At 42.9% G+C, this 14,687-nt stretch overlaps 1 protein-coding gene across 1 annotated transcript in view; it reads left to right on the top strand.

Moving 5' to 3' along the window:
• PGGT1B (protein geranylgeranyltransferase type I subunit beta) overlaps positions 1–14,687 on the top strand; it is a 54,959-nt gene that overhangs the window by 19,818 nt on the left and 20,454 nt on the right. Inside the window, 1 exon segment of the mRNA XM_054178539.1 lies at positions 4,708–4,775. Coding sequence (XP_054034514.1) covers positions 4,708–4,775 — 68 coding nt within the window.

The raw sequence follows: 14,687 nt of genomic DNA on the forward strand, positions 1-14,687 counted from the left end.
TATCCACCTGGTTATGTCTTCATAAAGGGTTATTAGGTTGATTAAACATGACTTTCCCGTGGTAAAACCATGCTAACTGCTCCCAATGACCTTCTTATCCTTTATCCATAGACACAGCACTGAATATGTTGCTCCATTACCTTTCCAGGGATGGAGGTGAGGCTGACCAGTTTGTAGTTACCCACACCCACCTTCTTGCCCTTTTTGAAGACTGGAGTGACATTTGCCTTCATCCGTCCTTAGGCACCTGTCCTGTTCCCTGCAGCTTACCAAAGATGGAAAGTGGTCTAGCAGTGACTTCTGCCAGCTCTTTCAGCATCTGTGGATTCATCCCATCAGGACCTATGGATTTATGGATGTCCAGGTTGCTTAATTGCTCTTTAACCCAGTCTTCATCAACCAAGTCAAGCTCCTCCTTTATCCTGATTTGCTCTGGGGCTCCTGAGGACAGTCTCCAGCTGTATAGGCAGCGACAAAGAAGGCAGCTTTCTTTTTATCCTTTGTCACCAGGGCACACACCTCATTCAGCAGTGGGCCTGGATTGTCTCTAGTGTTAGTGTTGTCTACAATGTATTTGAAGGAGCCCTTTCTGTTGTCCTTGACCTCTCTTGCAAGGTTGAGTTCCACTGACAATTGCTTGAAAAGGCAGAAGTTGGCTCTGCTGAAGTCCAGGGTTGTGATCCGGCTTGGTATTCTGTTCCTACTGCACAAGATCCTGAACTCTACCATCTCATGGTTGCTGCAGCCAGGGCTGCCCTCAACCTTCACTGTTTCAACCAGACCCTCCTTGTAGTAGATCTAGCAGCACTCCTCTCCTTGTTGGCCCATCCACCATTTGCATCAAGGAACCGCCTGGGCTGAGAATGGCTGGTTGAATAGGCCTTCTGGCAAGTATCTGGGTAGTTAGAATCCCCATGAGAAAGAAGGCCTGTAAGTGTGAGGTGTGCTATCAGCTACCCATAGAAGGCCTCATCAGCTTCCTTATCCTGATCAGGTTGCATGTAATAGGCACTCATAACAGTATCACTCATACTAGCCTGCCACTTAATTCACTTCCACAGATTCTCAACTTGATCCTCATCTGCCCCTGAACAGAACTCAATACATTCTAGTTGCTCTCTCATGTATAGAGCAACTCCACTTCCTTGCCTTGCTGACCTGCCTTTCCTAAAAAGGGCGTAGCCATTTGTGACTACATTACGTGAGCTGTTCCACCATATCTCTGTAATCACCACCAGATCTTAACCCCTTGGCCACATGCAGATTTCTAACTCCACTTGTTTATTTCCTATGCTGTGTGCATTGGTGTACAGACATTGCAGAACACAAGCTGAGTACACAGATTACACCGTAGCTGGGTAGGAGGCCATCTGATCTTCATGAATACTGAAACACTGCCCCAGTGGTGCAAACCAAGCTACAGTGCCATCCGCCCTGGAGTCTGGTTTGAAGCTCTATGAATGAGCCCTGATAATTCTTTTCCTGGGACCCTCTTTCCTGCTGTGAGACAAGCATTTTCCACTTATGAACATCACACCTGGTGCCTTATAAAACCAGCCATGATCAAAGAACCTAAAACCCTGCCTGTAGCACCAGTCTTGGAGCCCAGTAGTTACAGATTGGATCTTTCTATTCCATCCTGTGTTGTCACCTGCAAACCTTGACCCTTCCTTGCAGCAGAAATGGGAACACCTGCCAGAGAGCACCCAGGGTCAAGGGAACTCTATCCTGTCCTGGTCAGGTGTAAGTTAGAAGCCAGATGAAAGGGGTGAGTGGAGACAAATTTGTGGCCATGGCACAATTTTCTTCAGTTGTCAAATATAAAAAGTTTACAATAGTTTGCAGTGATAAATGAAGCTTTTATTACTTTATCACTCTCTTAATTTCTTTCAGAAACTTGTTAAATATGTTTAACTGACAGCAAACACTAGGTGGTACCATTTCATAACTGCCAGTACACTTGATGCTTCAGTGGATTTTGCTGAAGCTGATCTGGGCACTTCAGCATTTTTTTTTACAAGGGACGTAACCTATGATCATATCCTTAGGGTGTGTTTAATTTGTGTTTCTGATTCTGATAGGCTGTTTGTGAGTCAGGAAAATGTAAGGGTTTGAATAGCACTACTGACCTTTTACAAGTGTTTTGCAAGAAAATAGTGAAAACTGCTTCACAGAAAGTGAGGTGATGTACATAAACTGAAACACAGTGGATTTTCCCTGCTTTGTATTTGGTTTTGAACTTGTGTGTTCACAGGAAGGTTAAAAAAAAAAAAAAACAAAAAAATGAGACATGATGTCAGTGTGCCAAGAGTCATCTGGTTAGAAGTGAGTTGTTTTCACTTCCTGTTACAACACTTCTTTCATCAGCTCAGCATTCTTTTCTAATTCAGGAACTGTAGATAGAAATGCAGAAATTCACTGGTAATACTGAAAGTCTAGGAAGCATCTATTGCCTTGCTATAAATGACAAAGTTTTTCTTTTGTTTGGAAGAGGGGGGAAAATTCCTTTTAAAGCTTATGCAGTAATAAGGGCAGTGAAGAGTAATGCCGCTGTTCTGTTTCTGCTAGGAACCAGTGTGTAAAATCCAGGATGGGAGACCAGAAGTCACTGACATGAAGATTAACGTTAGATATTTATTTATTTATTTAGTATCAGTGATAGCAATATAGTTAAAAATCCAGCATTTTAAAACTACCAATACTGCTTTTTAGTTGGTAGTAGTTTAGTACAAGAAAAGTTCAAAAATGTTACACAAAATTGAACTGCTAAAGGGAATAATAGATCCTGATTTCATTCATGTACTTACTTTTTAATCTCTGTTTTGGAATATCTGTCCATTCAGAAGTAAAAGTGACCCACTGATAGCACACTTCACTTGGGTTTCATACTGCCATTTATGCTTTGACAATTAATTACAAACTTTGGTAATTAGTTACAAGATGGGGATCAGTGTCCTAATTGTAGCATTTTTTTGTTTGCAGCAGACCAAACCAGCTGTGTGCTAGTAGTCTAGCAATGGTTTTCTGGCTGAAGGGCTTTCATATCAGTGCCATTCCAAAGTGAACCTGATAGCTTACTGAAGCACTTAACACATGGATTAATTTTGATTGTAAATAGGCCAAATGAATGTTGATTATTTTTTTCCCCACAATGTTACCTAGGAGATTGGTATTTAAGAATTAGGAATTCCAGTTCTACTAATTCATTCACATTGTGTCATTTTTCAAACTGTGATGCTTTTTGGGCAGTGTTCTTAAGGACTATAAGACTAGTATTTATTGTGCCTTCTAGAACTTGTTGCAACATGAAATGCAAGTCCAATTCTAGGGTCTAAGAAACAAATACTCTGATGACAAGGTTTAGATTACAACAAAATTTGAGTTATATGCTGATTTTTGTTTACAAAGACAGATACTCTTTCTGTTTTCTCTTTTTGAGTGTGAGTCTAAAAAGCACTTTTTAATACAGACTGAAAAGACCTTCACTACACCTGTAGAGTCATTAAAAGGTTCTTTTGATTGAAAGGTAGAGGAAGGGGAGAATTACAGGTGGTTCACTCAATGTAAATTAGATGCAAAGGGTTATCTGGTAGAGAAACTTGCATACTGTAACCATTTTGTCATACTTAAACTAATAAAAGCTTCTATTTCAAATGGTACATACATGTAGAATATATTTAGCATTAGAAAACTAATGTGCTGATAAATGACACCAGAATTAGTAGACCACATTGCTTTATGATGTTTTTTAGGACGTCAGCTTTACAACTATTTTTGTTTGGTTAGGCTGGTGCAATTTTCTCTAATTTTGCCAAGCATTTTTAGACTAAAGGCTAAAGAACTAATGAAATTTGGAGAGAATTTAAGAACATCCATGTGCAAATGAACTACAGCACTTTATAGGCTTTTACTTTCAGAGGCTGAGGAGTAAAGTAATTGAGTTTTTGCCATGCAGAAGCATGTTTGAGCCCTGCAAAATCTGTGCTTCATGCTTCTGTATGCTTTATGATCAGATACTGTGACACATTTAAAATAAATTATACTGAAACATGGCAGTTATCAAACATTTCTGATAGTGTTCTAGCACCTGTATCTTGGGTGAGATAAAAATGTCTTTCAGTTAAAAATTTACTTTTTAACAGTTTTAATTATTTCATACTAACAATATTGAATTAGATGAGTGCTAGCTTAAAACTGCACACAGTTTGTTTCTCACTATATGTTGTAAAGTATCTTAAAACAGTTCTGCTTGAGAACAGATGGTATTGCCAGGCAGGAATCCAGAGAAGAAAAGTCTGTCAACCCCGGGCAGTCTTCCAGGGGAATTTTTGGTTTGGGTTTTTGTGAGCATGCGAGCCAATTCTGTGCTGATACAGGCACTGTATTTCCACTGAATTAAAAAAAAATAATAAATATCTATTGCCTTGTTATTACAGAAGGATTAAGTTTCCTTGTGGTTTTCTTTGTGGTGTTTGTTTTTGTTTTGATGTTTGTTTTTTTGTGGGTTCCCCCACCCCCCCTTGTGGTGTTTGTTTTTTATTAAAGTGGTAACAAACTGAGGTTGGGAATATAGGGAAAGGCACAGACGAACTTTAGTAATACTGTGAATATCATTAAATTGATAAGTCTTGAACTTGACTGGAGAATTATGTTTTTTTAATAAGTGTTTCAGCAAGGCAAGTTGAGTTTTTATTTTTTCTCTTCCAGGATCAAACTTGAATCACTGTGGATTCAGAGGCTCTTCATATTTAGGGATGCCATTCAATCCCTCCACGGTCAGTTAAGTCTGTGTGTGTGTGTCTAAAATTTTCAAGAAGACAGGAAATGATCTTGTGTCTTATTCTGATATTAGCTGCATAAATATGTAATATCTGAAAGGCAGTGTTTTTTGCACTGTTAATACAATGAAATGTTTGCAGAGCTTTTAAGAAACATGCTGAAATTCTACCCTTTTAGTTTCCAGAGTAGTGAAGAAATTGGCCTGCAAGCTGGAGGTTGTCTTAGTGCATTCTCCCCTTTCTCTGTTACTGGAAACTTCTAACTTAAGGGCTATCACCTGGTAGAAAAGGGCAGAGTAGCTCTGTGGTGCAGTACATGCTGTTCATCATTATTCCTCTTCCTGTAGTGAAACATGCATATCTGTTTGTAGCTAATATGCACTCAGAGGCAAAGCTCTGCTCATTACCCTTTTTTTTTGTGACAGCAAGAGAGGATGCTTTGAAGGCTGTGGAACTGAGTTTCAAGAGAGCTAAACTTGTATACCAAAAGGAAGTGCCCTCAATACTTGAGAGAAAGGAGGTTAGCAGAAGTTGACAAAGATGGTACAGAAATTCTGATACAGTTGCAAGAGGGAGGTAGAGACCAGTGAGCAGAAAGGACTGTGGAAGAGGTACAGTAGTTCTGTTCTGTGTTTAAAAGTGAAGAGTCAAATCTCAGTAAACAGTGGATGAAAATCTGGAAAAGCATTAAATTATCTCTAAGTATTTTATTATTTTTTTCTTTGTAATGAATGAGTACCAGGATTTTAAATTTAAATAAATGAATCTTGGAATCTGAAATTAAAAGTAAGAATGGTCATCTGATACACGAATTATATAGCAGAGTGTAAAAACACTTGAACTAATTGTGAAGGTAGTACAGCAGCCTGGTTTGGCCTGATTTTTATTTAGCCTTAAAAGTATAACTTTATACTCCTGAATAATTTGTGGGAATATTTATTGGAGTAATAATGGTGTATGCCTCTGCATAGCAAGATTGCCAGATATTCATAGTAATATTCAGAGTTTACACTTTAACAAGGGAAGTACAATTGTGAAGAGGATTTTTTGCATTTCTACACAGGGTGCTGCAGCAACATGTGACAGGCAAGGTAATTTGTTTGTTTGTTTGCTTTGGTATTTATCCTGTTTTACACTACAGAAGGTGTTTGTATTGTAGTAGCAAGATGAATTAATATGTTCTAATAGGAATTAATCTCAGTGGCAATCCAGCCACCCACTGAGCTTTAAGGTAAAAAGGAAAGCTTTTGCTTTAAACCAAAAAGAGTTTGGGATCTGTAGTAGTGACTGACTTGGGGTGTTTTGTAAAATTTAAATGCACAATAGTAGACAGTAATTTCAGTATACCTGTATAAGAAATAAGCTGGTTTTACTCAGGAGCAAGATGGTTGTCTTTGGTAACAGTCGCCTGAAGTTGACGTTTCCATGCTATTATTGTGGTATAACAGCTTTTTATAATGCAGTTATAAAGACTGTTTTCTGAATAAGGACAAAATTTAACCAAATTGAGATAATAATGTCAGCCATATTTCCTCAAAGGTTTGGGTCAGTGCTGTGTGGTGTCGTAAATTATATCAGTGCATGTTTGTGGGAACCTTTTTTGAATCCTTCCCAGTGTGTTAGGCTTGAAGAGTGAGTTCTGGATGTAGTTCTGACATCATACAAAGGCCTCTGAAGACAAAAAGTGCATAAGATTGTCAAAGTGGCATTGTGCCTTTCAACTGCCACTATTAAATGAATCATACTTAAAATTTCTCTTCAAGAAATGCTGCAGCCTATCAGTAGTGTATCATTGTGTTAACCAATCTGCAGAAGGCACATAGGGGTAGAATTATGTAGGTTATGGGAATTTGCTACAAGATCATTATCTGCAGGAAATTTCCTGCAGATGGATGTACTTTTTATTCAAACATTGCAATATTTTTTCCTTGCATTTGCATTAGAGGGATCAGATCTTGATCCCTTTCAATTCTTGAAAGATTTAAATAATTTCCAGCGAGGTTGCTCTGAAATACTCTGAAATCACTCAAGAAAGGAAAGGCTTGTAATCCCCTGTGATGTAAAGGTAGTTGTGTGACTTTTGAGTATCTGTTCTTGAATGCTTAGACCATCTCCATGGTTCCTGTACAATAATGTTTCAAAATTATGTATCCTATCAGTCTTTCCTGTATTACTAGTACCTAAATATTTGTTTACTAAAGCATAGAAGCAGATGAGAGTACAAATCCAGCTCTGAACTTCATGACTATATGAACAAGCAGCATCCACCTGTTTGCTTTGTATGCATCATACAAGTGTAGTTTGTGCTCTTGATCAAAACTGCTGGACTTACAAAATTGTACTTGTTCCATAACTATAGTGAATGATACAGTTTGTTTCAGGTGAGTATTATATTACTTTGTTTTGTGAGCATAGAGTATGTGTGTTTGTAACATTTTACAGCTTGTTTTTACTGCAGTGAGTAATAGTGTAACAGAAATACTAAAATGCAAAATTCATTACAGAAGAAGGACCCAGTTATTTAAACGCATTTGTAGGCTACCAGAGATTTACAGGCAATGTGGAATTAGCATGTGTATTGAAGCCAGAAGCTTCACTTTGTGTAAAAATTCTGTGTAAATTTATCACTTGAAAAATTTTGAGAACTATATAGAATCATAGAATCGGTAAGTTTGGAAAAGACCTCAGAGATCAAGTCCAACCTGTCACCCAACACCTCATGGCTAATAAACTGTGGCACCAAGTGCCACATCTGATCCCTTTTGAACACCTCCAGGAACTGTGACTCTACTACCTCCCTAGGCAGCCCATTCCAATGGCCAATAACTCTTTCTGTGAAGAACTTTCTCCTCACCTTGAGCCTAAAGTTCCCCTGGCGCAGCTTGAGACTGTGTCCTCCAGTTGTGGTGCTGATTGCCTGGGAGAAGAGACAAACCCCCACCTGTCTACAAACTCCCATCAGTTAGTTGTTGACAGCAATAAGGTCTCTCCTGAGCCTCCACTTCTCCAGGATAAACAGCCCCAGCTCTCTTAATCTCTCCTCAAAGGGCTTGTGCTTGAGACCTCTCACCAGCCTTATTGCCCTTCTCTGGACACATTCAGGTGTCTCAATATCCTTCTTAAATTGAGGGGCCCAGAACTGGACACAGTACTCAAGGTATGACCTAACCAGTGCTGAGTACAGGGGCACAATGACTTGCCTATTTCTGCTGGCCACACTATTTATGATGCAGGCCAGGATGCCATTGGCCTTCTTGGCCACCTGGGCACACTGCTGGCTCATGTTCAGCCAGCTGTCAACCAGTACCCCCAAGTCCCTTTCTACCTGGCTGGTCTCCAACCACTCTGCCCCCAGCCTGCAGCACTGCATGGGGTTGTTGTAACCAAAGTGCTGCACCCGGCACTTGGACATGTTAAATGACATCATGTTGGACTCTGCCTATCTGTCCAGCCTGTCACGGTCCCTCTGGAGAGCCCTTCAGCTCTCTGACAGATGAATATCTGCCCCGAGCTTGGTGTCATCTGCAAATTTACTAATGGTGGACTCAATCCCCTCATTCAGATCATCAGTAAAGATACTGAATAGGATTGGGCCCGGCACTGATCCCTGGGGGACATCACTAGTAGCTGGCCTCCAGCTGGATGTGGCACCATTCACCACCACTCTCTGGGCTCAGCCCTCCAGACAGTTCCTAACCCAGCACAGAGTGCTGCTGTCCAAGCCACGAGCTGACAGCTTGGCCAGGAGTTTACTGTGGGGACAGTGTCAAAGGCCTTGCTGAAGCCCAGGTAGACTACATCCACAGCATTCCCCACATCCACCAGGCAGGTCACCTGATCATAGAGGGAGATCAGGTTGGTCAGGCAGGACCTGCCCTTCCTAAATACATGTTGGCTAGGCCTGATCCCTTGGCCATCCTGTAAGTGCTGTGTGATTGCACTTAAGATGACCTCTTCCATAATCTTGCCTGGCACTGAGGTCAGGCTGACAGGCCTGTAATTCCCGTGCTCATCCAACCAGCCCTTCTTGCAGATGGGCACCACCTTGGCCAGCTTCCAGTCCTCTGGGACGTCTCCAGTGAGCCAGGACTGATGAAAAATGATGGAGAGTGGCTTTGCCAGCTCATCTGCCAGCTCTCTCAGCACCCTAGGATGGATCCCATCTGGTCCCATGGACTTGTGGGGATCCAAGCAGCTGAGCAGATCTCCAACTACCCCATTCTGGAACAGGAAAGCTATGCTGCTCCCTGAATCCTTCTGCCAGCTCTGCAGGCCAGCTGTCTGGAAGACATTCTGTCCTACTAGTAAAAATTGAGGCAAAGAAGGAGTTAAGTACCTCTGCCTTTTCCTCATCCTTTGTCACAACGTTTCCCTCCATGTCCACCAAGGAGTGGAGGTTGTCCCTGCCCTTCCTCTTGCTATGAATGTATTTATAGAAGGACTTTTTGTTGTCCTTCACAGCAGAGGCCAGTCTAAGCTCCAAATGTGCTTTTGCCACCCTAATTTTCTTCCTACATGATCTAGCAACATCCTTAAACTTTTCATGGGTTGCCTCCCCTTTCTTCCAAAGATGATACACCCTCTTTTTTCCCCTTAGTTCTATTAAAAGTTCATCACCCATCCAGGCTGGCCGTCTGCCCCGGCGGCTCCTCTTCCGGCACATTGACACAGCCTGTTCCTGCGCCTTCAAGAGTTCTTCCTTGAAGCAGGCCCAACTCTCCTGGACCCCTTTGGTTTTAAGGGCTGTTTCCCAAGGAACCTTTTGAGTTAGTTTCCTGAGTAACCTGAAGTCTGCCCTCCAGAAGTCCAGAGTGGAGGTCTTCTTGCTGCCCCTCTTAGCTTGACCGAATACTGAAAATTCAATTATCTCATGGTCACTGGCCCCCTAAACACCCTCTGACCACCACATCACCCACCAGCCCTTCCCTGTTGGTGAAGAGGAGGTCAAGCATAGCCTTACCCCTGGTAGGCTCACGCAGCACCTGGGATAAGAAGCTGTCCTCCATGCACTCTAAGAACCTCCTGGACTGCCTTCTCTCTGCTGTTTTGAGATCCCAGCAGATATCAGGCAGGTTGAAGTTGCCCATGAGAACAAGGTCAGGTGATCTTGAGACAGCCTTAAGCTGCCTATAGAATGATTCATCAACATCTTCCTCCTGGTTGGGTGGTCTATAACAGACTCCAACCAGGATGTCAGCCCTGTTGGCCTTCCCTCTAATTCTCACCCACAGGCACTCAACCTGCTGGTCCCTGATCTCCAGCTCAATGGCATCTAGTGCCTCCCTGATGTACAAGGCCACCCCTCCACCCCTTCTTCCTTGCCTGTCTCTCCTGAAGAGCCTGTAGCCGTCAATTGCAGTGCTCCAGTCATGTGAGCTATCCCACCACATCTCTGTGATGGCAACTACATCATAACTTTCCTGCTGCAGCGAGGCTTCCAGCTCCTCTTGTTTGTTACCCAAGCTTCGTGCATTATTGTACATGCACTTCAGCCGGATTGCTGGTTTCAACTCTGGCTCTAGCTTATCACCCCCAGACTCCTGCCTGGGGGGACTGGTTTCAGCCCCTTCCCCCTTCAAATCTAGTTTAAAGCCCTATCTATGAGACCTGACAATTCCCTTCCTAGAATCTTTTTCCCTTTGAGGGATAGGCCATTCTCATACACTCTGATCTTTCCCCTCCTCTGGGACAGATGTACTCCATCTGTTGCCAGCTGACCTGGTGCAGTAGAAAGTTTTTCAAGATCGAAAAACCCAAAATTCTTTTGACTACACCAGCCTCTAAGCCACTTGTTGACTATAGCTGCTGACCTGTTCCTTCTGGTATTCCTTCCTGTAACTAAGGGTATAGACAAAAAAATTATTTGTGCACCTGACCCCTCAACGAGATCCTCCAGGGCCTTAAAGTCATTCTTGATAGCCCTGGTAGTTCTGGTTGCAACATCATCATTCCCTAACTTCGTAACTATTAAGGGATAGTAGTCAGAGGCGTGTACCAGACTAGGCAGCCTTCTGGTAACATCTCTAACCTTAGCTCCTGGGAGGCAACAAATTTCCCTGTGAGTAGCGTGTGGCTGACATATGGGGCCTTCTGCTCCCCTCAGGAGGGAATCACCAATAACAATTACCCTCCTCTTTTCTTTAAGGGAGCAGGTCCTGATGCCAGGGGAAGGCTGTTTAACCTTAGGCTGATTTGCCGTAGGCTGTTTTGCCTTAGGCTGTTTTGCCAGAGGGAAAACCCCAGATGGTGTGTCCTCCAGCATCAGAATCACCCCACCCTTGACCTCCAATGCCCTGTACTTATTTTCCAAGGGCAGTGGGGAAGGTAAGGGGAGGCAAGGAGGTTTAACCTTGCTTCTTTTGAGAGGAACCTGCATCCATTCCCCTCTGCTTTTTGGATAACCAGCCTCTGCTGGGGGGGCCTGCATAGCCTGGTTACTCAGGTTCGTCACCCTTCTACAATCCCTTACATCTCTAAGTCTAGCAACCCCATCCTTCAGTCTGGCCACCAGGTTAAGCAGATAGTCAGTCTGCTCACATGTTATACAGGAGTTGTCCCCACTACCCTGCATCTCAAGTGCCAGGCTCCAGCACTGTCTGCAGCCAGATGCCTGGACACCTACCTCCTGCTTATGACACCTACCTACCTGCTTATATTCCCCCTCAGTCTGAGTCGAGACTGATTTCTTAAAGGAGTTTCTGTGGCAAGTTACCACCATGGCCAGCCCTGCCCGCGGGACCTACTGCACAAAGTTTTAGGAAAAGTGTCTTGCTGAGAACCCACGGGCTGAAACAGAAGCACCCGCGAGCTGCTGCCAACTTTAAAAGCGCTGTGGCGACACAGGGAGCCCAAGCGATCCCGAGCGCGTGGAGAAACGGCTGGAGCCGATCCTAGCCGAGTGCTGAGATTCCGTGCGGGTCCCGCAGGTTGAAAAGGAAGCAGTTAGTGCTTTTCCAAGGCTCCTGGTTGCGGTGTGTTCCCGGGCGAGCTTACCGCTGAAACGGTAAGTCCAAGATCAGCACCGGCCAAGAATAGAAGAGAAAAGGCCGCACCGACTGAACTCGGACTGAGTTCTTAAAGCCACATTTCTACTGATCTATCAATGAAATTCGTTTAGAATTATCTTTGCTTTCCTTTCTCACACCTAAACATTTCAGCTAGAGAGTTCTGTAGCTGTCCGTTTCTTAAAGGCATAGGCTAAAACTGTCTCATCCTGATACTAATATTGATTTGTAGATGAACTGCCTATAAAAGTGTATAAAGAGCAGTGGTGAACAGCTATGGTTGATTCACAGGCTCCAGCATTTTCAATGTATTTGTCAGATGAGCAGAGGCAACTTCTGCACTTCCCCTGCTCTAGGTTATTCCAAGTAGAAGGAAATTGTGTTCCTCTCATTCCAGTTTAATTTCAGGTATACAGATGTTTGAAAACTTAGTTTTCTTTGTAGCTGCTGATGGGAACTGCTGGGAAATTTTGTAAGCAGATGATCCTAATACTAGGTAATATTTCTGGATATTTTTCAGCTACTAGTGTGTATTTTGTTTAAGAAAATGTGAGAATTTCAGAGTCCTAAAATAGAATTATGTAACTGCTTAGGTTGTGTTCATTGAGTCCAACCATTAACTGCCTAGTACACTACTAAACTATGTCTTAGCACCACATCTCTGTGTCTTTTAAGCACCTCCAGGAGTGGTAATTAAACCACCTCCCTTGGGGGGGTATTCCAGTGTTGATAACCTTTTTCAGTTATCAGGAAATTTTTCCTGATGTCCAATCTAAACCTTCCTTGGTGCAACTTGAGGACATTCCCTCTTACCCTATCACTTGTTATTTTGGAGAAGAGACCAACCCCTACTTTGCCTACAACCTTCCAGGAAGTTGCAGGCAGCAAGAAGGTTTCCCCTCAGCCTGTTCTTCTCAAGGCTAAACACCCACAATTCCCTCAGATGCTGCTGATAAGTTGTGTTCTATAGACCCTTCTTGGATATGCTGCAGCAACTCAACTTTGTGGTAGTGAGTGGTCCAAAACTGAACACAGTATTTGAGGTGCAGCCTCACCAGTGCTGAGCACTTACCCTCTCCTGCTATCCACACTGTCTGATACAGGCAAAGGCTGCTGGTGGTGTTCTTGGCCACCTGAGCACACTGCTGCTTCATGTTCATGTGTCTGTTAGCCAACAGCCTCAGGTAATTTTCTGCTGGGTAGCTTTCCAGCCACTCTTCCCTAAGCCTGTGGCATTGCAGAGGATGGTTGTGACCCAAGTGCAGTACCCAGGACTTGACTGTGTTGAATCTCATATAATTAGCCTCAGCCTATCAATCCAGCCTTTCCAGGTCCCTCTGCAGAGCCTTCCTACCCTCAAGCTGATCAGCAGTCCCACCCAATTTAGTGTCATGTGCAACTTTGCAGATGGTGCACTTGATCCACTTCATCCAGGTCACTAATAAACACATTAAGGAGAACTGAGCCCTGGGGAACACTTCACTTGTAAGCTTTTGTCAACTGAAATTAACTCTGTTCATGTTGACTCTTTGGGCCTGGCCATCCAGCCAGATTTTTTTACCTGGTGAAGCATCCACCCATCCAAACCATAAGCAGCCATTTTCTCCAGGGGGGTTGCTATGAGAGACAGTGTCAAATGCTTTAGCCTAAGTATACAGTGTCCACAGTCTTGTCTACCAAATGGGTCACCTTGTCATAGGAGGAGATCAGGCCAGTCAAGTGGAACCTGTCTTTCATAAACCTATGTTGACTGGGCCTGGTTGCCTGATTGTCCTGTATGTTCCATATGATGGTACTCAAGATAATCTGCTTAAGGATATTCCCTGGTATTGGGGTCAGATTGACAGGCCTTCCATTTCCCAGATCCTGTTTCCCTCCTGTCTTGTGGATTGGCCTCACACTGCCTAACTTCCAGTGAACTGAGACCTCCCTAGTTAGCCAGGACAGCTGGTAAGTGACGGAAAGTGGTCCAGTCAATGCTTTGACCAGTTCTCAGTAGCCTTGGGTGGATCCCATCTGACCACGTAGACTTGTTTACATCTAAGTGCTGCAGTAGGTTGCCAATCATTTGCCCTTGGATTCTGGGGGGCTTCATTCTGTTCCCTGTCTATCTTTCATCTTAGGGGGCTGACTACCTGAAGAACAACTGGTTTTTACTGTTAAAGAACAAGTCAAGTCAAAGAAGGCATTAAGTATCTTAGCCTTTTCCTCAACAACTGATTCAAATTTGCCTTTTTGAGAATAAAGAGTGGCTTTGCCTGAAGGCATTAAACTGAATACTTTCTGTGTCAGGGCAAATTTGTATCACTGTATGTCTGAATTTTTGGAGCAGGATTTTACATTTTAGGTAAGTTCACAGGGGTTAAGCTGCATGTAGTAAAAATTTGAAGAAGAAGGAATTCTGAAGTGGAAGATTTTTAGTTCTGTTATATTTTTAAATCCCTAAAATTGGTCTGGTTGTTGCTTTTGAGGTTAGAGCCTGTCATTCACTCAAGTTAGAAAAACGTGTTTCTTTACTGCAGTAGCTTGCTAGGCTTTCATGGAACAGCTGTCCTCCATCTGTGGGGGTGCCCTATGGAGAAGTCTGTTTGGGACTGATGTACCTCTCCTACAAGAAGAGGCTGAGAGAGCTGTGGATGTTTAGCCTGGAGAAGAGAAGGCTCAGAGGGGTTTCATAAATTACATATACCGGCAGGGAGAGTGCAAAGAGCATGGAACCAGACTCTTATCAGTGTGATTTAGTTTTATATCAGATTGATAGGCTGGAAATGTGATAAAATATGAATATTATTTATTATATATCAAAAATTATTTTTCTGAGCCAATTTGATTCAGGTTCATTTGCCCAGTTGATGATAGGTTAATTGCACATGATAGGAGGCTAATAAACAGTAGAATAAGAGTC

This window comes from Dryobates pubescens, chromosome Z, assembly GCF_014839835.1.
Source record: "Dryobates pubescens isolate bDryPub1 chromosome Z, bDryPub1.pri, whole genome shotgun sequence".
Taxonomy (NCBI): domain Eukaryota; kingdom Metazoa; phylum Chordata; class Aves; order Piciformes; family Picidae; genus Dryobates; species Dryobates pubescens.